Here is a 25,643-nt window from a genome sequence, read left to right as displayed (position 1 = left end):
ATAAGCAACAAGGTTTAAAATCCATTTTTACTGGGAACTTGACATAAAGGCCAAAGTCCTCTGCTATGCGTTTCAGACAATACATCCTTCTCTAAAAACATTTAAAAACACCAGCATTTTACACTTGCTTGTTTACACTTGTGAAGCCCTATGAAGAGCGATCCACATTTCGATCGCTCTTCAGAGGGCATTTGACAGGGGGTTAGGAGGAATTAGATTGCCTCCTCACCACCTGTTTTAACCTTTGTTCCCTGTCAAAAATGAAATACTCAAAACACTTGTGCATACCCATGCAGGTAAACACAGTCCTGCATGGGCATATGGCAGAAGTGCCCAATCGCTGGCCCACCGCCCACATGTGGCCCACGGAGCCCTCCAAGGTGGACTGTGACCTCCTGTTCTGGGATGGTGGGTCAGCAAGCCCAGATCGTGGGTTTCTGACCTGCCATCCCAGAGCATCAGTGTTCTGAATGGAGGCGGCACTAGAGGAAACGCGGCTGCAGAGGGAGCAGAACCATATAAGCCTGTATAGCACCAGCTCCTGTCACAGGTGAAGGGATACCAATTACACTCTGCCTAGGACAGCAAAAGCCAGCAATACCTGTATCAAGGGAGATTCCTGAATGGAAGATTATTATTAAAGGTCAGTTTACATTCTAAAACCACACAGCGTATATATGGTCATATCTATTCTGCGGTGCTTACTGGGCTGCTTTTAAACTGATCTGCAGGTGAACTGCAGTGCACATTTGGAATGCCTGCACTGAGCCATAGACTTCTGTTATCACCCGCGAATTAGGTGCGCTTTCAGAAAGTGCACTGCAGGATATAATAGATGTCTATGGCAAAGTGCAGCTAACCCACAGAAAGTCACAAGTGCACTTCGCTGCACCCGCAGTTCGGGTAAGCCGCAGAGCATGAGTATAAAAGCAGTGTTAGCTCCCTTTCACACGATTGGTCCGATCAGGTCTACCTGTCTGTTTTTCTGGCAGACCCAATCAGACCCTCTAGTAACCTCTATGGAGTGGCAGATGTAAATGGACTTGTGTTTACAACCGCCTACCTCTAATCCGATCCACTAAAAAGAAACAGAAGGGAATCCGTCCCCTTCCGTCCGGGCAGATAGGATGGGAGGGCCTATAGAGTACAGTGGGCTGTGTCTATGTCCGCTCTGCATATGCAGAGTGGACACGGACCTGTCATCTGCTTGCTCTGCTCATTGTGGTCCGCGACCAATTACCAAGTGGCCTTAGGTGGCCCTCTCTCTTTTCAAAAGGTTTGGCACCACGTTATCCTATGTGAACGAAGCCTTGCTTTCTTCTTTACAGGTAATATTTTAATCAACACCACATTTTTTAGCACCAGTGTCACTTTAACCTGTTAAGTATGAAATAAAGTCACATCTATCAGTAGATATTATTATACCACACTATTTTTGTAAAAAAAAAAAAAAAAACGGTATAGGAAATCCAAATTCTATTGTATGTGCATTACAATTTTAATTTATCCATGTGCGTAATGGATGATAAGAAAAAGAAAATCATTTTTTGAATATGACATTAGGTGCGTAAGTGACATAAGACATATTCAAGAATGCAATCTTTCTGCATCTAGGGTCTGACATCTGTGCCTAACTGCAGTTGGCCTCTGCGTGTGTGTGAAAACATGCAAACAGCCATGGAATCCACTGGCATCAATCACCCACGTAAATGTAACCTTATTATTATTAATATAATTATATAGGATTTATATAGTGCCGACAGTTTACGCAGCACTTTACAACTTGAGGGTAGACAGTACAAATACAATACACTTTAATACAGAAGGTATAAACCTTTCATGCTTTTATATGTTCTGTGCCACCAAAAAAAAAAAAGGGCTTGTCATTTTAAATGCATTGCAGAGGGTATGTGCTTTAAAGTTCCAATAAAGATGGATTTTAGACCAACATTGATACAGAGAGCTGGCTATTTTTTTCATCTCTAAGGTAAAATTGGAGTAGAAATTTGTAAGCAGGTGAGCTGTGTGAAACATTATTATTCATTAATATCAATCATATCATCTGTATTATTTCCTCCATTTAAAATTATGTAAAAAAAAATATTAGTCTGTATTGAAACAAACAGCCTGACATTTAGTAAAATACAATGACACTAAAGAGATCACTTTACAGAATAAATATGGTGACGCTGAGCTAATGTTTAAAAACCAATATTGCTACTGCGTGATTGGATGATTGAAGTGAACTCACATTTACCTTATTCACAAAGGTCAATTAACAGCCTCTATTTAGGCCGGCCATACATGGTTTAAATCTCGGCCGGTTCAGCAGACACTGGCCGAGATTCAAACCGTAAATGGGGCAGACAATGTACCAAGTTGATCAATCCAGCCTGCCAGATTCTCTTACGATTATCACTAGCGGCTGCTATAGCCGCTAGCGATAATTACAATCTTCTCCCAGTGGGAACAGCTTCCTCCGCCCTCCCCCCCCCCCCCTCGGCCTGGAAAAGATAATGGCCCAGCAGGTAGGATTCCCGCATCAATACTGTCTGTGTTGATGGGGGGAATCGAGCGAATTTTGTTCCTGCAACCCATGGTTGCAGGAAATAAATTTGCTCTGTGTATGGCCGGGCTTAGTAAGTTAACCCAAAATAAATATTCAGTCACAATGACAAAATATTCTAGTTTTATCAAACACCGGCATCCTGTTAAAGCATTCTTTTTCTTCCTCTTATTGTCTTAAAAATACCTCAAATGCAGCAGTTGATTGTTGCAGTCTGTTTTCAGTGGTGCTTCTATCCAAACTAGAGTCACCAGTTGTTAATTGGGCCTTTCCACTTTCACCAGTGCTTCTATCCAGACTTGCTTCACTAGTGCTGTAACACAATTGTACATAATAACAGCATTAGCAGTGGGCTTTCAACCTACCAGGTATAATCAATTTAAGAAGCATATGACTTAGAGAAATCTACAATGGTCAATAATTTTATTTAAAAGAGTAGTAGAAGACTAGAACCCCTGACAGACTTTTTATTTCTGCCTGTCTTGATGTTCTAGATTTTCCCTCACTTCCTGTATGGTGAGATCATCTACAGCAGGACAGGAAATGAGGTGAAATCTCTCAGACAAAGCTCCATGTAGCAAAAAAAAAAAAAAAAAAAAAATCAACCCATCAGGTTCTATTGCTTGCCCTCTATATCCAGAACTAGAAAACAGTTTCTGGCTTGAAATACACTTTAATGGTTGATTTGTTTGTATATACTAATCATCTGGCACAGATCAAATCACAGGGGACATTTAAAAAAGAAGCTGTGACTATTTCACCTAAAACTTCCCATTGGTTTAACCCACATTCAAATGTTTGACCTCCCAGATGCTAAATGGTCAGCGAATAAGGGGGTGAAATATGTGCACCAATTAGATGAAGGCTTTCAGTAACGCTTCCCAACGCTAGACATTACATACTCAACCTTTGACAAACTACTATGGACTCTAAGTAGCTAGCATCTACACTCTGTTCTACAATTACTGACTCACTCTAAAAAAGGACACAAATAATTCCCACTTGATCACCTGGACCATTTAAAGAAGTGAAGAAAACTTTCCTCACCACAGTTACTGTATCAGCAATTGGGTCCTAATGCCCCAGTTCTTCTTTATATATAACTTGTATATAGAAAACTATAGGAAACTGCACCATTGGCCAAGTGTCCTCGCTGTGACTCAGCTACGGCCATTCAAGTGTTCAGGTCCTGCCTGATTATTTCTTACTGGCAACACAAATGTTCCCTACAGAAACTGCTAGGGAACGGTGAACATTACATTACAGGCCAACCTCATACAACCTCCTTTATTTCCAAATACTTTGGAAATAAATGTAGCAAAGCAGAATATAACAGGTCAATTAATAAGGGTTCTTCACTGCCACTTGATCCATTAAAGAGGGAGGGGCCTGACATATTTCAGGTCTCCTTCTTTATGTGTTTCTTCTATTTGAAAATTTACTGCCGCACTACAACATTCTCTGTACTAAAGATACTGACCCTTTAAAATACAAAGGAGTCTTCTGGCTTTAGGAAGTGAAAGAGCACCAGTCCAGTATAGCCAACTGTCCACTAGTCCAAAAAATTACTTTACTCTGTACCTCACAACATAAACATCCCAGCCCTAAATCCTAATCTATTCCACGCATAGGCGTGCGCACGGGGTGTGCCAGGCGTGCCTGGGCACACCCTAATCACGACACTGCAGGATGGAGAGTGGGGAAAGGGGCTAGTAAATATGTAATTTACTGGTGCCTTCCTTTTCCAAATGAACATTGTGAACACAACTAGGTTTACTATGCTTCAGTTTGTGAATGAACAGGAAGCCGCTCAGCACAGAGCACTTTCCATTCATTCACTGTCCAGTGCAGCTGAGGCTGCAGAGAAAGGCACGTGTGTTTGAACTTTGGGGTGCACACCCTAATGCAATAGGCTTGTCACTATTATTTATTGTTTTGATACTCACTGGTGAACTTACTGTCACATCCTTGCATCACTGTCTGTAATCAGTCTTTATTTATATAATATTCACTGTTGTAAATGTTATCCAAGCAATTGATTGGTTCACTCCAGACCCTTCCTTAAGGTTTGAGATTATTCATTTCATTTCAACCGACCCTTCACATTGATTGATTAGCGCACCTGATACACTTATTTTATAATAGGCTGCGCACACCTATGATTCCACGATTAAACCCATAAACATGAACGTCACCTAATTAACTTCATACATATTGTAAAATAACAAAAAAGTTGAATATATATTTATTAACTTCTTTAAATAAAAAAAATAACAAACTAACAAAAAAAGATCACAGCTCTACAACACAAGAATAAATCTTCATATGTATCCATAAACCCTTGCCAATAGTAATACCAATAGTCAAGAACTTCTTGGAGTGTAGAGGAAACCCCCTTACATTTCTGCAGATATGTACACCATTCAAAAAGAGCAATTAAAACAGGAGCCATTAAGAAGAAAAAAAGGAAAAGAGAAGAAAAGGATGAAGTAGTGAGATTGAACTTCCCGAGGGTAAGCTATGTAGTAGTCTAATTAAAAAAATAAAAAAAAAATGGGGATAACAATGAACATCCAAAAATGTATTGTAAAAAGAAAATAAGAAAAAACTTGAAGGGATATAAAAAGGTGTCCCTAGCTGCATGCAGAGGACAACCCAGGTACCGTCCTTGAGGCAACAGCCATCCACCAAAGTGGAGGTGAGAGGCCATCTTTATGTGGTGGAGGAAGCACTAGCTCCTTTAAGCACCTTATTTGCCAAGTTTTGCACTGTTTGGGACCTGAAGAAATTTTTATGAACTGTTGATGCACTTTCAATGGACATTTTATAATTAGTGCACTTTATGAGTGATTTGTTTACACATTTTTTTGCACAATTATATGAGTATATTGCACATTTTAGCACTTTATTATACTGCATGCACTTCATAACTTGGCTTATTTTTGCACATGTGTACTATTTATTAAGCATAAGTAGCGCTGTATCGTTTGATGTATATGACTGTGTCGAATTTGTAGCGGTTGATCTGCTGATGTCCTAAAAACTTATTGCTATTCAGGGGCTCTGAGCTTCAGCAAAATAGAAACCTGTAGGCAGGTAGAGGTTAACACTGCCCAGGTTGGGAAAAGTAGGTTAATTATGTTTCCAGGTTTTCCTTTTGGTAGGCCTTGCTGGGTCTGACCCACTGATTCCGTGTGTTATAAAAGGAACAGAGGTCTGCAACCAAGGGGCTCGGAGCTAGAGAGGTGCATTGCTTATCACTGTTGCCGGAGTCTGGAACGCCAGTGTTATGCCCAAACTAGAGTTTCTGATATTAGGGGAGATTGCTGAGACTTGCAGTCTTCCCTGAGAAAACCTCCTAGGGACTCTGCCAAGAATGGACTCTCATCCTATGCAGGTACACTGGGGCAGCCACAAGCCTGAAGTTAAGGACTAGGGATGTTGAGGCAAAGACTGACTGCATATTATGTTGGACTGTTAAATATCTTAGCATGATGACACATATAAGTAGGTAAAACTTGGTCCAATACCCCCATGCTATCAGCATTCCAAACTCAGTTTGGTAGCAAGCAGTTAAAATCCAAAAAACCCCAAAAGAGGGGCGGGAGCGGCGACTGTCAGAGGACATAGAGTAAGGAATTGTACGGTATGATTTTACAAAAATTCAGTTTTCTCTTACGTCCTCTGACAGTCGCCGCCCACTCATACAGTCTTCACCAATGGGATGTCCCAAAGCAGTGTAGACATGAGGGGTGGGAAGCGCAACCGTCACAAAGGCAACGCAGCACCCAGGTCAGAGAAAGGAACCTTTTCTGAACAGAAAGGTAAACCCTCTGGGTAACAGAAAAGCTCAACTGGAGCAAACAACCCAGGAAAGCAAATAAACAAGGGGGAATAACCCCGACAGTCAGGGACCGGCAAAGCCAGGGCCCCTCAAGGCACTGCCGCACACAGAACTTTGCGGCCAAAGGAGGCATCTGCCGATGCCAAAACATCAAGTTTGTAAAATTTGGAAAAGGTGTGCACAGACGATCAAGTCGCAGCCTTGCACACCTGGGCCACCGAAGTCTGATGTCGGAAAGCCCAGGACGCACTCACCGCTCTGGTAAAGTGCGCCTTGACAGGGAAGGGCGGTACCCGTTCCTTAATCAAACAGGCTTGTACAATCGTCTGTCTGATCCATCTAGAAATGGTTGCCGCAGACGCAGCCATACCCTTCCGAGGTCCCTCAGGAAGGACAAAAAGAGAATCCGACTTTCTGAAGGATTCAGTGAACGACAGGTAGACCCTGATCGCCCGGACTACATCCATGCAATGCAAAGCAAACTCCTTAGGATGCTTAGGATTCGCACACAGCGAAGGTAAGACAATATCCTTGTTAAGGTGAAAATCAGAGACCATCTTTGAAAGGAAAGATTGGTTAGGTCTCAAGACCACCTTATCCCTATGAACGACCAGGTAAGGGGAGCGGCAAGACAAGGCCGCCAACTCCGACACTCTGCGAACAGATGTGATCGCCACCAGAAAGGCAACCTTTCTTGACAGCAGAGGCAGAGAAATTTTCCTGATGTGCTCAAAGGGAGGACGTTGCAAAACGGACAGAACCAAGTTCAAGACCCAAGGAGGTAAAGGTGCTCTCCGAGGAGGAGCCAAATGACGCACCCCTTGAATAAAGGTGCGCATCAAAGAATTCAACGCCAAGGGGCGCTGAAAAAGGATTGCCAGTGCAGATAACTGGCCCTTAATCGTGGTCAATGCAAGACGCTGGTCCACACCAGATTTTAGGAAGGCTAACACCCTCGCCACCGAAAAGGAGCGAGGATGGATGCCCCTGGATTTTCACACCAGGCAAAAGAAGCCTTCCAGGCACAGTAATAAATCTTACCAGACGAGGCCTTCCTAGCCTTGAGCAGGGTAGGAATGACCGCCGACGAGAGACCCTGATCTCTCAGACCTGGCTTTCAACAGCCACGCCGTTAAAGCCAGCGACTGTAAAGCAGGATGGAATATCGGCCCCTGAGACAGCAGATCGTCCCATAATGGGAGTCGCCATGGAGGCTCGACGACCAGTTGTATGATGTCCGCGTACCAAGACCGGCCAGTCTGAGGCCACCAGAATCACCAACTTCGGTGCTGAAACCAACCTGCGAAGGAACCTGGACAACAACTGAATCAGGGGGAAGGCATAAATCAGGCGATACTGATTCCAAGGCATCACCATGTAATGTTCTGGTACCTTTGGTACCCTAATTCCACTTTTCCTTAAGTGTATGCGCCCCACCATTCTCTTTTGGTAAGGTGCGCATACACCTTTAAGACCGATGCTGTCATCACTGAGCGCCGCTGGAGCGGCTATTTCAACCGCCGGCAGTCTCACTCACATTGTTCGTTCAACACCGCATAACCTGCCTTGAAGCTCGCATGCTTGCAAGCATACCTCGCTATCGGAACCTCGCTGCTGATCCCTGTATCCTGCTACCGGATCATCCGCTCTTACCGAACCTCTCCCCTGCTACTTGCTACTAGTGATAAGTACCCCACAGGGGAATCCTCCATAACCTTCATACTAAAGCTTACACTATCTAGCTCTGCATACTAAGGACTGTTACTACATCTGCACTATCTAGATTGCTAGCTCTTGAGCCTACTATCATCTGCTCTTGCACTGGGTTAGTCTCTCCTGTATGTTCATCTGCTATCCTATCATCTACTACCATACATGATTGCTAACCTATCTGCATCCCATCTGCTACTATCTCATTCTCAAGAACATTCCTCTCAAGTGTCTGTCACCTATCATCTCTACTCAACCTGTCTCTTCAGCCTATCACCACTATAGTACTATATACATAGATCACTCCAGGAACATCTTATTGAGTGTGTGTATTTGTATGCTGAATTGAGACTATCCACATATGATGAGTCTTGGGAGTTGGGATTGGTATCTCAGCGTTTCTCTACATGACTACTGAAGTGGAATATTTCTGCAGCTGCAAATCCACATTATACAGAAAACGCAGGAGCGTTACACACCAGCGCATTCGAGGCGTCTGCCAGAGAGTCACATGTTCTTGCCATGAACCTTCCCACCTTGTTGTTTAGCCGAGATGCGAACAGATCCACATCCGGGGTTCCCCATCTCGCACACAGCATCCGGAACACATCCGGGTGTAGGGACCATTCTCCCTGGTCCAGGGTCTGGCGGCACAGATAGTCGGCCTGCCAATTCTCCACACCTGGAATGTGAACTGCCGAAATCGCCGGGACGTGTGTCTCGGCCCAAGACAGAATTTTGGTCACTTCCAGGGCCGCCCGGGCACTCCTGGTGCCCCCTTGGTGATTGATGTAAGCCACTGCCGTGGTGTTGTACGTCTGCACCCGCACAGGGCGGCCCCGAAGATGATCCGACCAACGGAGCAAGCACAGTCTGATCGCTCGCAATTCCAATATGTTTATCGGCAGGGAGGATTCCTCCTCCGACCAAGTGCCCTGGGCAGACAGAATGCCCAGAATGCCACCCCAGCCCGACAGGCTGGCATCTGTGGTGATTACCGTCCACAACAAAGGGCGGAAGGATTTCCCCTCCATCAGAGCCGGGGACTGGAGCCGCCAGAGAAGATCCACTCGGACGTGGCGGCTCAGCGATATCCTCCTTTCCAAGGATTGAGGAAGTCTGTCCCATCTGGCCAGGATCTCCGCTTGAAGAGATCACGTGTGGAACTGTGCAAATGGTATTGCCTCGAAGGCCGATACAATCAACCCCAGGGACCGCATGCAGGCCCTGAGCGATGAGGATTCTTTGTCCCTGAGGGACCTGACCTCGTTCTGCAGAGTCCGGAGCTTGTCCTCCGGCAGAAAGACTTTTACTTGGGCAGAGTCCAGGACCATTCCCAGGTAAGGGAGACGAACAGAAGAGGATAAGGTCGACTTCTGAACGTTGATGGTCCACCCGAACTCCTGAAGCGTCTGAACGGTAGTTGACAGATCGCGTAATAGACTTGGGCTGGCACTCAATCTTAACAGGAGATCGTCCAGATACCCCAAGATCGCAATCCCCTGCGCCCGCAACAGGGCCAGAACAGGAGCCAACACCTTGGTAAACACCCTTGGAGCCGAAGCAAGACCGAAAGGTAACGCCACAAACTGATAGTGATCCTCCGCGATTGCGAATCGGAGGAACCTCTGATGACCCTCGAATATAGGGATGCGTAAATACGCATCCTTGAGATCGATGGAATCCAGGAAATCTCCTGGGCTTAAAGAGGCCACCACCGAACGGAGGGATTCCATGCGGAACTTTTGAACCCGCACGAATCGTACCTTGCCCACCTTTCTGGGCACAGTGAACATATTCAAGTAAAACCCCCGAAACCTGTCCCGATGAAGCACGGGGACGACCACCCCCTGGGCGAGGAGATCCTGAACCACCCGATGAAGATTGCGCAACCGATCAAATGAAGATTTGAGGGAAAGAATCTGTCCGCTGGACGCAAAAGGAATTTGATCTTGTAGCCTGATCGAATGATTTCTGAACCCATCTGTCCGGAATCCGCAGCATCCAAGGTTCTAGAAAACCACGCAGATGTCCCCCCTGGAATGGGTGAGGGCGTCCCTTCAGGTTGAGGCGGAGGGACCCGCCGAGCTAGCGTGGCTTGGTTTTGGCTTGCCTGCCCAGGGCTTCTTCTGACCACCGTGGTCCTTAAAGGGTTTCCCCTTGTCCTGCGCCTTGAAGGCACGAAAGGACCCATAATTCGGTTTAAAGGAATGGCCCCGCTTACCGCGGAAAAACTTACCCTTGGGGTTCTGGGGCAGCAGAGTGCTCTTGCCCCCAGTGACCCCTTTAACCAATTCGTCCAGGGATTCCCCAAAGAGACGATTCCCCACATAAGGAATGTCAGACACCGTCTTTCTGGAAGACTGGTCAGCCGACCAGCTCTTCAGCCAGACCAAACGACGGATTAGCACCGCGACACCAGACAGCCGTGCTACTAGAGGAGCCTCATCCAAGGCTGCATCACACAGGTACAAAACCGCCTGACGCATCTGATCCACCATCTACACAGTAGTCGGAGGGGCGGAATCCGCCTCTAGAGTGCGTCTGAACACCCTGGCCCAATCAGCCACAGCCTTAGAGACCATAACAGAGGCGAAGATGGGCTTCAGCAAAGAACCCGCCACCATATAAGCGTGGCGAGTAAGAGATTCCACCCACCTATCTGTAGAGTCCCTAAACACCGGAGAATCCTCCGAGGGCATGAGAGTGGCCTTGTTCAACCTGGAAATAGTGTGATCCACTTTAGGGGACACCGTCCAGCGCGAATCCATAGGAGACGCGAAAGGGTAACGGAACCGAAACCGCTTGGTACCACAAAAGGGCGCTTTAAATTACGCCATTGTTCATTCACCATTTCGTGAAACTCAGCGGGACAGGGAAACACCTGTGCCGCCTTCTGGGTTCTGCGAGTCCCAAAGGAAGACTGCTTACCCGGCGGGTTGGGCTCATCCTCTAAATGTAGTGTATCCTTAATAGAAGCAATAAGCGCAGACACAGCAGCGCGTTCTTTGGCCATTTCAGGGGAAGAATCATCCCCATCGTCCTCCTCCACCTCCCCATCAGAAGGAATGGACTGAGACCCCTCAGGGGGTACACTGTCCAAGGCAACCATATCAGACTCAGAATCAGAGGAAGGCGAAGGCCGAAGTCTTTTTCCAGCAGTCCGTTCTGACATCAACAAGTCCACCTTGGACGCTAAAGTCACAAGTGCAGCAGCAAGAGAAGGAGAAGAATCAGGAGTACCTGAGTCATTCACCAAGGCTAGGGGAAATTTGCTGCCCTGGGACTCCATGACAATTACTATGACGCTGGCCCTTTAAGACGCGATCGCGGCGACCCACCGCAATGTACTGCAATCTAAAGTATCCTACTGAGATAGGAAAGGCACTGAAAGCAGCGGAATATCCCCAAAAACAGCAAAAAAGACCCCCAGGAGTGTTACCACGCTGCTGAACGATCCCTCTTCATGCAGGAAATGAAGTTATGTCACAACGCTAGAGGATCAACAAGATTTGGCCTAAGGGGAAATGGTTGCCTATGTATATGAATGGGAGGCTCCGGGAAAATGGCCGCCGAACATGTGCAAGAAAGGACACCTTGCCACACACAAGATGGCGCCCGAAGGTGCCAAAAACACTACATGGAGAAGCGGCAGAAGTGCCCACAGTGAGGCCAGAGCAGCTGCCCACACCTAAAATGGCGGACCCGCGGTTTTTAGCACCGCAGCGGTCCGCACCACGTCTGTACCCCCAAATCACACACTAACAGCGCGGACAGGGTTAGGGACCCCCACAGACCCCCACACAGCATAAAATGCGCTTAGAAGCCCCTGCAGGGACCGGGAGGGATGCAAGCCCTGGACACAGACATGAGGGGAAACAGACACAAGCAGAATGTAATCCCAAGACAGAGGCCCCACACAGAAGTTACTTACCGCTCCATATGACGTGGGCGCCTCTAAATCGCAGGAACCCCCCACCCAATATGTCTGGGGGGCCAGCAGCCAAAATAGGATGTGTCGCACGGTCAAAACCACTTGTTGAGGCATCTCGGCGAGGTAGCCACCTCGTGGGCTATTGCCCCTGAGGACAGAGGCAGGTCGTTTGCTAGGCCAGGGCGCACACATAGCCTGCTAAACGCTCGATGGTGGGCTGGGATTCCCTAAGATCCTCTGTCCTGGAATGCCAGGATGACCAGTCCGATTCCCAGCTCCACAAACGCTGTAGTCTTCCGAAGAACCGACTAACTAACCGCAGAACAAATAAAAAGCTAATAGTGCAAAGAAAAACACATTTGCAGAAAATAAAAGTAATAAAACAGAAGAAAGGCTGAGACCGTAGCCCCAGCACAGGGTTAGCCTATCTTACTCCTTAACTAGGCAGAAGACAAACTGAGTTGGGAATGCTGATAGCTGGGGGGTATTGGACCAGTGGGACAGCCCCCTACAGGTGTGTCTATGTAAATGACTTTGTTTTTAACAAGTCTTATGCCTAGCTTGCTCCTGTGGATAAGAGGTCAATACCCATTGGTAAAGACTGTATGAGTGGGCGGCGACTGTCAGAGGACATAAGAGAAATGGAATCTATTTTTCCAACAGGTACTTTTTAGAGAGGGGAGGGGGGCACAATGTATAAAAGGTCCTTGACAATGAAGTGGAAGGTTCAACTTTAACATACAAAGGGAAAAACTATACCACAACAGCAAAATACCTTAAATTAGAAGATCTTGAACTGAGGGATCCTGATATGAAACCACTTGAGACTTCCTGAAATTAATATCAGTAGACAATTATTCACCAGAATTTGTTGGCGCTATTATAACAATTTAAGAGGTTTCATATTATTATAGAAGCCCATAGGTACCTGGTTTTCAACCCTTTGACTAAATGGTGATTGTGACTGATAAAGCAGGGGTTTAACAGACTAGTAGAACATCACCATCACACAGCTGGACTATCAAACAAATGAACACACCACACACAATTTATGCATTCTGTTTTTACACAAAAACACTTTGAAAACCTACTGGAAAATCCTGAGGAAATTCCTTTTTGAGTTCCATCCATGCAAGAAATGCAGCCTCCTTTTTAGCCAGCTTTTTTGATGTATGTGCTTTACTTTCAGGATATTTTTTGCCATTGATTTCTGCTCTGCAACTAAATCTGCAAGTGAAATTGTTGAGAACAATGAAACAGTAAACTGCTGCCTAATAAAATACAAAGAAAGAACAAATATAGGGCCTATAGTCAACCTCAGATAGAGATAACAGATTTTTATAGTGCAAAGGGCAGATGTAATGATCAGTAATCTGCTAAATACAATACGAAAAATTCAGGATATTGGTGCTGATTTACTAGGGAAAAACGGGGTTCGCTTTGTAAAGGAGGTTGACTTTGACCTTTTTCCCCAGAACTTAGTGAATGAGGTGATGCTCTGTTGCATTCCATCATTCAATTATGTGCAAGCAAAAATTATTTTTTTCCTATATTCCTTGCACATCTGCAAAGTGAAATTTCACCACATTCACTAAGCTCTGGTAAAAACTAAAAAATGGGGATATTTCTGCGCTAATATATAGGATAAAATCATACAAAGATAAAAAGTCAATAGACTGAATGAAAGCAGCCGACACCTGACCTAGAATTAGAAATGCCAGATCTGGAAAACAATATGTAATGGATATGGTGCAGCGCTAACAATAATAAATCCACAGTCCATACACATGTTCAGATGGAATATATATATATGTTGAACAAAGTCCTTCCAAGAGAGTGCTTCCAAAGAAGAAAAACTGTCCACCACTTCAAACTTAAGGAAAAAGCCCTGTGTACAGGAACCGCCACCAAGATAATGAATGGCCCCTTACCAAAATACAATGATCCCCACTACAGGCTGGAATTGATCCCTGTAGTGGGGATCATTGTATTTTGGTAAGGGGCCATTCATTATCTGGTAAAAACTGACTTACAAAGCGAGCAGTCTATTTGCCCTTAGTATATTAATTACTTTAACTGCATTATTTTTCAGTGTTACATTTTTTTGTGTTGATTGTTGAAAGCTCTTTGTACTGCTACTAGGCTACATTTTCGCCAACAATAATATGGTCATATTATTGCTTCAGTTGGTCAGTTGCTTAGCAACTCGTAGATAAGTTGAAATCTTTTTGAGTCTATGAACAGGGTATCATTAAAGTGGTTCTAAAGTCTAAGTGTTTTTACTTCACTGTATTCCCTGCATTAAAGTAAAAACCTTCCCACTACTTTAGTCTTGTTGTAATAAATATGATATAAAATAATATAAATTTGTATTGACCATTACATCTAAAATAAAATTATATATATATCATGATGAGTTTCAGCACACTTTAGAGTAAATATATCACTTCTTATAAGACAAATCGTACATTATTAAAAAGTGTCCATAACTAGTTACTAGTGTACATGTAATTCCTTATGTACTATATTCACAACATTAGAAAAAACTAACAGAAAAGATCTGATCTCAGTTTAGCCACTTGCATAGCTATAAAGATTACATCTAGCGGACCATTCAGGCATCATGCTAGCAAGCTGAACTGAGCGTCTACCTTTCTGTAGTATCAAACTCAACATACCTTGTAAGCTATAACCAAAGTGTAAAAAAAACTTGCATTTCCTGACTGTAAACTATTCCACAATCCTTACTGTAGGAAAAATACCAAGCAATTTACTTAACTAAAGATAAAGACGACAAAGTGTAAAAGCACTTTGTTTGCGCAAAAAAAAAAAGACAACATTAATTTATTAGCATATAAAGTAAACGTCAAAAAATGAGATACCTCATCTCAGCAACCCTAACCCTGTTTAAACACTAACCCACCCGTCCTGCTGGATTATTCTTTCATCCTGTAATATGGAAAATTAAACTGCATAAATAGAAACACTCAGCAACCACCTCTAATGTAGGAATTTAGGAAATGTACTACAGTGAGTAGGAACAGAGTAACAAACATACAAACGAGATCTCGTCACCTAAGTTCCCATGAGATACAAAATGACTTGTATTACTCTTACTCTATTAGAGTCCATCTATAACTTAATAATTTTTTTTTTTGGGTGGACTTATCCTTTTATTCTTTTATTCATGGATTCATTTAGTTTGCAGATCTGGCATTCTGAGTACAGTAATATAAAATTTACAGCATCCATATCATTATATATAAAACACGTTTTTCTGAAGCAATACCCCCTCTAATAATCAAAGATGATGTACAGATTAAGTACTCTTTTTATTCATACATACGGTATACTAATGTATTACGTATTATTATGTGTTTTTATCTGTTATGGTAACCTACTGAGGCATATGAGAAGGTCCACCAAGGGCGGTATCCACAAAATTGTTGATCCAATTTTTCTTCTGACAGAATTCATTAATTTTTGTAACGTAGTTCTGTTGATACTATAAAAAGTGGAAAAAAAAACACACAAAAAATAAAATAGCTGACCACCAAAAAAATAAATAACATTTGGTATTTGAAGCAAATAACTATGTTAATATGACTGTAACCCACGGCATAGTCATATTTCATTGCAGTAAACTAAACTCTATGCTTACTCGTGTTAATTCATTTGCATGTCATCAATGCATGGTGATACTACTATAAAAAAGTAAAATGTTTAAAAAAAAAAAAAAATTAAACAAATTGAACCTACTATTTCAAAGATATTGTTATTATATATATATAGCAGGATTCCCAGGCATTGTGCTGGATATGGGTCCCCATGGGCCACCGGGTGCAACAAAAGTACCCTTGTGCATGCTCCTTTAAGTGTGAGTGCTGAGACAATGATCATTCCAGTATCTTTGGGTTTTTAGGTTTATTTGAGAACTTGGATGGGAGAAGGGAATGAGTGGGATACTCCTCTGGCTCAAATATACATAATTTTCAAGGGACAACTGGAAATGCTTTTTGGCGCTGACTTGACGCTGACTAGATGCTGGTCAATGCCGGTTGACGCTGGTTAACGCTGGCTTGCTGCCTGTTAACTCCAAACTGATCTTGGACTGCTTTCTCACATAAGAAGTCCTTTCTTTAGCTCCCTAAGCACTCCTTGCTGAGGTAGCTACTTGTACTGCTGCTGCACTGCTAAACACTTCAGGGCCCACACCGGCACCCCCTTTCTCTCTATTATCTTCAGGGCTTCAACACTGGCACCCCCTTTTTTTAATCCTTCTCCTCAGGTTAGCTGGGTCCCCTTTGACCTTCTGGAGTGGTCCCCTCTCCTAGGCAGACCCCTGGGCAGTTCCAAGTACTCACAATACTGTTTTTCCTCGAAACTTCTGCCAAGCAGCTCCACTCGGTCCACAGCACTCTGGATCCCTCTCTGCAGCCCAGCTCAACCTTTGTCCCTAAGGCCGACCGCCCAGGACACTCTCACTTGCACTGACAGGAGGAGAGACAGCCGTCACCCTCCTCCTGGGACTATGCTTCCCACCAAAAGACACTGCGTCATGTGCTCCCCTTAGACTTATACCCTCTCCCAGGATGCTTTGCGGCAGATTCTGCCCTCTAAGATGGATACAAGCCCTGGTGTGCTATTGGTCAGGTTTCCTCCACTGTCCAATAAGAATCCTCATTGGACACAGTGGTGAGACTCCCCAGACTCAACAGACACCCTGGGAAGCACATGACAGCCTAACAAAATGATCAGGCCCCCCTGATATGCAGACAGTATTCGGAGAGGGAAAGTAGTGCTCCGGAGGGTCACGTGAGTGCTCAGCGGCGCTGTAAATAAGTTATTTTCCATAAAAAGTTACAAAAGGAGACACACTGCACATTACCTAATCTTTTTACAAAATCGATTACATAATTTTACAATGACTTTATCCAAGGTTTATTTTTGAGATTACAGAATGTCATAATGCCGACTCCTGAGCTGACAGGGAGAGAGGAGGGAGAGAACTTTTTTTTAACATTTTATTGTTTTATTCCAGGTCTTTTAGAACATAGAGAGGGCTACATGACACAGCACAAGAACTGTACTGTCTATCATGTTTTAAAGGATCAGGATATTTATTTATTTATTTTAGGGTTACAATCACTTAAAGATCGTCATTGCACATACCGTAAATAAATAAGACATCCTCTGAAAATAAGCCCTAGGGTGTTTTTTTGTAGCCAAATTTAATATAAGACCCGGTCTTATTTTCGGGGAAACACGGTATGTAAAAAAAAACAAGGTAATGCCACGCTGTTGTGCTCAATGTATTAAATTGTGCCAATAAATATCATCATAAAAAGTATAAAAAATAGTAAATAGTTCTAAAAAATATAATTACATGTGTCAAGTGTCACAAGAAAACAAAACTGCTATTCACAGATAATCTTCTTACATGGATTCTCAGTGATAACTAAAAAATATATCAGAAATTAGTGTAATCCAAAAATATATATTAAATGTCCATGCAAAGAAAAGATGCAGCCCTCTCCAAACAATGATCCACAATCTCACACAAGCCTCACAGACACTATCTGGATGCCGGATAGTGTCTGTGAGGCTTGTGTGAGATTAACCGGCTCTTCTCCCCCGATAGCTCAGTTTGGCCGGACGGCCAGCTCTAGGAAGGGTTCTGGTCGTCCCAAACGTCTTCCATTTGAGGATTATGGAGGCCACTGTGCTCTTAGGAACCTTAAGTGCAGCAGAAATCTTTTTGTAACCTTGGCCAGATCTGTGCCTTGCCACAATTCTGTCTCTGAGCTCTTCAGGCAGTTCCTTTGACCTCATGATTCTCATTTGCTCTGACATACATTGTGATCTGTAAGGTCTTATATAGACAGGTGTGTGGCTTTCCTAATCAAGTCCAATCAGTATAATCAAACACAGCTGGACTCAAATGAAGGTGTAGAACCATCTCAAGGATGATCAGAAGAAATGGAAAGCACCTGAGTTAAATATATGAGTGTCACAGCAAAGGGTCTGAATACTTAGAACCATGTGATATTTCAGTTTTTATTTTTTAATAAATCTGCAACAATGTCAACAATTCTGTGTTTTTCTGTCAGTATGGGGTGCTATGTGTACATTCATGAGGAAGAAGAATGAACTTAAATGATTTTAGCAAATGCCTGCAATATAACAAAGAGTGAAAAATTTAAGGGGGTCTGAATACTTTCCGTACCCACTGTATGTATGTGCAAAGTTGCTAAACCTAATTGTGCTCTAGTCAAGCTTACATATCTTTGGTGGCTCTTCGACAACAATGTCTTGTAACAAAAGGAATGAATGTAATATCCATAATTTTTTTGTCTGTACGTGGAGAGAATACAACAAGTTTTTGACTGAAAAATCAGTCTGGGCATCAGATGTGAAGATTTATGAAAACCAATATTGAAACCTACATAATTTTTTATTTTTCTCTCAATATTTGTTAGCTTAAAGGGCTAAACTTCCAATGGGATATCAAATTGATGATCCCCTTGAAAGTTTCGGAGGGGCCTATTTATTAATTTTTCTTAATTTTTCTCACGGTTCTGTGATGCTCAGCCTGATGCCTAGGTTACATAGTTTGTGAGGTCGAAAAAAGACATCAGTCCATCTAGTTCAACCTATGATGTGTGTGTTTGCTGTTAACCGTACATTGTATACCCCTGTATGTTGTGGTCTTTAAGGTGCCCATCTATTAGTTTTTTGAAACTATCGATGCTCCCTGCTGATACGACTGCTTGTGGAAGAGAATTCCACATCCTTACCGCTCTTACAGTGAAGAACCCCTGACGTATTTTAAGGTTAAACCGTTTTTCCTCAAGTTTTAGTGAGTGGCCACGTGTCTTATTGTATTCCCTTTCTCTGAAAAGTTTGTTCTAATGCTAGGGTCGCCAGTACAGTATTTGTACATTGATATCATATCCCCCCTCAATAGTCTCTTCTCCAGAGAGAATAAGTTCAATGCTTGTAGTCTTTCCTCATAGCCGATGCCCTCCATTCCCCTAATTATTTTTGTTGCCCTTCTCTGGACTCTCTCCAGTTCCAAAACATCCTTCCTGAGGACCGGTGCCCAGAACTGGACGGAATACGCCAGATGTGGCCGGACCAGAGTCTTGTAGAGTGGGAGAATAATCTCTTTATTTCTGGAGTGAATCCCCTTTTTTATACATGCCAGTATTCTGTTGGCTTTGCTTGCAGCAGCTTGGCATTGCATGCCACTGCCAAGCCTGTTGTCTACCAGTACCCCCAGGTCCTTTTCCATCCTAGACTCACCCAGAGGTTTCCCCCCCAGTGAGTAGCTTGCTTTCGTATTTCTGACGCCCAAGTGCATTACTTTACATTTTTCAACATTAAACATCATCTGCCATGTAGTTGCCCACCCCATTATTTTGTTCAGATCCGCTTGTAAGGTTTCCACATCCTGCATAGAAGATATTGGCATGCTTAGTTTAATATCATCTGCAAATACTGAGATTGTACTCGATATCCCCTCCTCTAGATCATTTATGAACAAATTAAACAGGATTGGTCCCAGGACAGAACCCTGGGGGACCCCACTTTCCACACCCGCCCAATCCGAGTACTCCCTATTAATCATCACCCTCTGGACTCTCCCTTGGAGCCAGTTCTCTATCCAGGTACTCACCCTATGCTCCATACCTACATTCCTTAGTTTGTACAGTAAGCGTTTGTGGGGAACGGTGTCAAAGGCCTTTGCAAAGTCCAGATACACCATATCCACAGGCTTACCTTTATCTTTTTTTAAATCAGATAATTTTTATTGAAAAACTTTTCATTACAAACAACAAAAAAAGATGAAGAAAAAACAAAAAAAAAAAAAACAAAAGGAAAAACATCCAACCCAACACAAGGAAACAAGACAATTGCGGTGTATATAGGAAAGTAACACTGGAGTGGGTACAGCCATAAGTGCATAATTGGGGTACAGCATGGATAACGATCACATGTAGAGTATGAGCCCCCCCCCCCCCCCCCCAGGTTCAAGGAGAACAGCCCAGTCCTAAAACCAATGTCTAATATTGGCCATATAATCGTTGAGGATTGATCTAAGCACATACAGTGCATTGCGAAAGTATTCGACCCCCTTGAACTTTTCGAACTTTTGCCACATTTCAGGCTTCAAACATAAAGATATAAAACTGTAATTTTTTGTGAAGAATCAACAACAAGTGGGACACAATCATGAAGTGGAACAAAATTTATTGGATATTTAAAACTTTTTTAACAAATAAAAAACTGAAAAATTGGGCATGCAAAATTATTCAGCCCCTTTACTTTCAGTGCAGCAAACTCTCTCCAGAAGTTCAGTGAGGATCTCTGAATGATCCAATGTTGACCTAAATGACTAATGATGATAAATAGAATCCCCCTGTGTGTAATCAAGTCTCCGTATAAATGCACCTGCACTGTGATAGTCTCAGAGGTCCGTTTAAAGCGCAGAGAGCCTCATGAAGAACAAGGAACACACCAGGCAGCTCCGAAATACTGTTGTGGAGAAGTTTGAAGCCGGATTTTGATACAAAAAGATTTCCCAAGCTTTAACCACTTAAGCCCCGGAAGATTTTAACCCCTTCCTGACCAGGGCCTATTTTGCGATTCGGCACTGCGTGATTTTAATGGACAATTGCGCGGTCGTGCGACGCTGTACCTAAACGAATTTGGCGTCCTTTTTTTCCCACAAACAGAGCTTTCTTTAGGTGGTATTTGATCACCTGTGCGATTTTTTGATCATTCGCTATAAACAAAAAAAGAGCGTCAATTTTGCAAAAATAACCATATTTTTCACATTTTTTATATGAAATTCCCCCAAAAAAATGTAAAAATCAAAATTTTTTAACATTTTCGGCCAATTTGTTTTATGCTACATATGTTTGGTAAAAATAAAATCACAAAAAGAGTATTTTGATTGGTTTGCGCAAAAGTTATTGCGTTCATTAACAAAGGGAAAGATTTTTGTAATTTTTGTTGTTTTTTTTTTTTAACACGTAATGGCGGCGATCTGCGATTTTTTTTTAGGTACTGCGACATTGCGGCGGACAGATCGGACCCTTGACTGACATTTTTTACACTTTTTGGGTTACCAGTGACATTTCTACAGTAATCAGTGCTATACATATGCACTGTTACTGTAAAATTACACTGGCAGTGAAGGGGTTAACTTTTTTTGAGAGGGAGGGGCTATGTGTGTCCCTAGGGGCGTGATTCTAACTGTGATTGGCTGTGGCTTGAGATGTATGAACAGTGATCAACGGTTCTACATAGTAGAACCGTATGATCATCATTCATACGCCGGGGAGAATGACAGGCGGCTTGTTTACATTAGCCGCCTGCCTTTCTCCCTCTCCACCGACGATCGCGAGTGACCGGCGGACAATCGGGTCTGCCGGTCACACGCGCGGGGGGGTCCGGGAGCGCGCCTCCGGCGGCGCACGCTCGCTCCTGAGACCCTCACAGGCTAGCGACGTAGACCTACGTCGCTCTGCCTGTGAGGGGCTGACTGCCGCAGTAAATATACTGTGCGCAGTCGGCAAGTGGTTAAACATCCCAAGGAGCACTGTGCAAACGATAATATTGAAATGGAAGGAGTATCAGACCACTGCAAATCTACGAAGACCTGGCCGTCCCTCTAAACTTTCAGCTCATACAAGGAGAAGACTGATCAGAGATGCAGCCAAGAGGCCCATGATCACTCTGGATGAACTGCAGAGATCTACAGCTGAGGTGGGAGACTCTGTCCATAGGACAACAATCAGTCGTATACTGCACAAATCTGGCCTTTATGGAAGAGTGGCGAGAAGAAAGCCATTTCTTAAAGATATCCAAAAAAAGTGTTGCTTAAAGTTTACCACAAGCCACCTGGGAGACACACCAAACATGTGGAAGAAGGTGCTCTGGTCAGATGAAACCAAAATCAAACTTTTTGGCAACAATGCAAAATGTTATGTTTGGCGTAAAAGCAACACAGCTCATCACCCTGAACACACCATCCCCACTGTCAAACATGGTGGTGGCAGCATCATGGTTTGGGCCTGCTTTTCTTCACCAGGGACAGGGAAGATGGTTAAAATTGATGGGAAGATGGATGGGGCCAAATACAGGACCATTCTGGAAGAAAACCTGATGGAGCTAGCAAAAGACCTGAGACTGGGACGGAGATTTGTCTTCCAACAAGACAATGATCCAAAACATAAAGCAAAATCTACAATGGAATGGTTCACAAATAAACATATCCAGGTGTTAGAATGGCCAAGTCAAAGTCCAGACCTGAATCCAATCGAGAATCTGTGGAAAGAACTGAAAACTGCTGCTCACAAACGCTCTCCATCCAACCTCACTGAGCTCGAGCTGTTTTGCAAGGAGGAATGGGCAAAATTTTCAGTCTCTCGATGTGCAACACTGATAGAGACATACCCCAAGCGACTTACAGCTGTAATCGCAGCAAAAGGTGGCGCTACAAAGTATTAACTTAAGGGGGCTGAATAATTTTGCATGCCAATTTTTCAGTTTTTTATTTGTTAAAAAAGTTTGAAATATCTAATACATTTCATTCCACTTCATGATTGTGTCCCACTTGTTGTTGATTCTTCACAAAAAATTACAGTTTTATATCTTTATGTTTGAAGCCTGAAATGTGGCAAAAGCTCGAAAAGTTCAAGGGGGCCGAATACTTTCGCAAGGCACTGTAGTACTACACCGGCAAGAAAAAAAAAAGAGAAAGTAAAAAAGAGAAACCAATGGTGCACACACTCAGCCCAACAGTAAATTGTTCCCTGAGACCTCCCCACAATGAATAGTAGCCCAGCAGAACGGAGATAGTTATGTGACCCTCTCCCCCCGAAGCCCCCCACATCTGCCCATGTACTATCACTTCATAACCAGGCACGTCAACACCACATTAGGAGGAGTGGCTCACCCCCACCATGATCCTATTCGCGACCAGGTCAAGGGGAGCCAGCCCTGGCACATCCAGCCATGGTCCCCAGATTGACTCAAATTTCATTGTGCTCCCTCTATGCTTGTAAGTAAGATGTTCCCTGGCCAACAGAGATTTGACTTCCTCCATCCACTCCGTGTGAGTGGGTGCAGATGGGGAGATCCATTTTCTCGCTATCAATTTTTGGGCAAGAAATAAAGTCCTAAGGACCACAACAAATACCCCCGGAGTATATAATTCTTCATCTAACCAACCTAGGATACAGAGTTTTGGGTCCAGAGGCAGCTGCAGCTGCCATATAGAGTTTATGGATTGCAACACAGCAGACCAGTAGCGGTGCAGTTTTGGACACCGCCAAAGCATATGTATAAGAGTACCCGTGTGTACCTTGTACCGGGGGCAGAGTGGGGTGCCCCTCCTTCGCCAGCTATGCAAGCGTTGAGGGGTTCGATATGTGCGGTGCAGGATAAACAATTGCGTGAGCTTCTGGGTGGAGGACAGGGACACCTTGGGCACATTGTCAAGGATACCCGCCCACTCCTCCGAGGTGATAGTTCCTAAATCGTCCACCCAGGCACTCCTGCATTTCAATGACATAGCTTTCGAGACCTGATCCATAAAAGAGGAGTATAAGGAGGAGATTTGTCCCTCTTTAACTGTCGTACTCACAATATTAATCAGAATCACCGGGTTGCACAGGCCCCATGGGGACCCCCTGGTCTGCGATGCAATAGCATGGCATAACTGTAAAAATTGAAAAAATAAGGAGTTAGGGAGACCAAATTCGGCTCGGAGTGTCTGAAAGTCCTTGAGAGTACTACCTCTGTATAATTGCGAGATAAATTTAACCCCGTAGCTAGCCCAGTGCATAGAGTCCCGCAGTTTATCCAACTCTGGGTAGTTAGCGTTACGCAAAATGCGGGAGTACCTCGAAAAACCCTCATAGGCAAAGTGCCGCCTGGCCCTATGCCAGACTTTATCAATCAGTAATAGCGTAGGATATTGAGGAGACACTCCCAGCTCTCCAGACTCCAAGGACTCTACTAATGCCCCCTCCGCCAGATGTGCCATAAGGATCCGGCGGACCGGATCACAAGCATCATGCTGCAGCCAACCTGTGAGATGTTGTAATTGGGCCGCTAGAAAATAATAGAACGGATTGGGAACCGCCAAACCACCACTATCCTTCGCCTCCTGTAACGTCTCCAGGAGAATCCGAGGAGACTGTTTTTTCCAAATCAGTGCCCGGTACACAGTATTGAATTTTTTGAAAATATGAATCGGAATCCAGATAGGTGCATTATGGAGTACATACAGTAATTGCGGATTCCAAATCATCTTGATCAGATTGCATCTGCCCACTACCGACAGAGGCAACCTGACCCAACTGGCCAATTTCTCCTTGAACTGACACAATAACGGGGTAACATTAGGTTTAACATACTTTCTCGAATCCGGATGTATAATAACTCCCAGATACCGCAATTCCTCCACCACCATAACCTGAGATGCTAAGGGCGGTAATGTAGCCCCCAGAGGGTCCAGTGGCAGCAGGACAGATTTGTCCCAATTGATCCGGAAGCCCAAGAAGGATCCAAACCTATTAATCAGAGTCATTAATTCCACCAGGGAACCAAAGGTATCACCTAGGAATAACAGTGCATCATCAGCACACAGTGCGAGTTTCTCCTCCCCCTCCCCGCGTTTGAACCTATGGATGGCTGGGTGAGCTCTGATCGCAGCCGCCAGGGGCTCCACCGCCAGGGCAAACAAAAGGGGTGATAAGGGGCAACCCTGTCTCGTGCCCCTGTGTAACGAGAAGGCAGGGGACAAAGTGTTATTGACCCACAGGCAAGCGGTAGGCGCCTTATACAACAATTTGATCCAAGCAATAAATTTAGGCCCCAGCCCCAATTGTTCCAGTACCACCCATAGATACTGCCACTCCACGCTATCAAAAGCCTTAGCGGCATCAAGTGATAGTATTGCCCTGTTGCCGCAGTTATCCGGGGGAATTTGCATATTCAGAAACATCCTACGGATGTTAGTGGCCGTGGATCGTCCGGGTATGAACCCAGATTGGTCCCCATGAACTATTTTGGAAATCACATTAGATAACCGTGTGGCTAGCACCTTCGCAAAAAGCTTCAAATCTGATGTGAGGAGCGAAATAGGTCTATAAGAATCAGGGCAAGTCGGATCCTTCCCGGGCTTCAAGAGGACCACTACCACTGCCTTATACATAGACGGGGGGAGCGCCTCCAACTCAGAAGAGGCCATTGTCGTGTGAAGTAACTCGGGCAATAGGACCCCGCTAAAAGCTTTAAACAATTCAATGGGAAGCCCGTCCGCCCCAGGTGCCTTGGATTTAGGAAAAGCCGCCAGGGCCTCCTGGAGTTCCTCCAACTTAATGGGGGAGTCCAGAGATGCCCTGTCCGCAGCAGAAAGTTGTGGCAGCTGAAGGTTCTGTAGAAAGGTCAGCAGATCACCCGGGTCATAAGACACCTTGGAGGTGTAAAGGTCTTGAAAAAAGGCGTGAAACCCCTGTAAAATGGTTGGGGTATCCGTGACCACTCCAGCAGAAGAAGGAGCCAGCCTATGT

The 25,643-nt window shown here is 44.1% G+C and overlaps 1 protein-coding gene across 1 annotated transcript in view; it reads right to left on the bottom strand.

Annotated features, from left to right (window-relative positions):
- Positions 1–25,643, bottom strand: part of LOC309551208 (interferon-induced, double-stranded RNA-activated protein kinase-like) — a 311,038-nt gene that overhangs the window by 212,383 nt on the left and 73,012 nt on the right. Inside the window, exons 7-10 of the mRNA XM_082251706.1 lie at positions 15,456–15,559; positions 13,146–13,281; positions 12,830–12,885; positions 2,753–2,879 (exon numbers count right to left, since the gene is read on the bottom strand). Of these exons, the coding sequence (XP_082107832.1) occupies positions 2,753–2,879; positions 12,830–12,885; positions 13,146–13,281; positions 15,456–15,559 (423 nt within the window). The remainder of the gene's footprint in view (positions 1–2,752; positions 2,880–12,829; positions 12,886–13,145; positions 13,282–15,455; positions 15,560–25,643) is intronic.

This window comes from Pelophylax lessonae, assembly GCF_965119305.1.
Source record: "Pelophylax lessonae genome assembly, chromosome: 3".
In the NCBI taxonomy this organism is placed as follows: Eukaryota; Metazoa; Chordata; class Amphibia; order Anura; family Ranidae; genus Pelophylax; species Pelophylax lessonae.
Note: the sequence above shows the minus strand (reverse complement) of the source record. Positions and strands in the feature narration are given on the sequence as shown.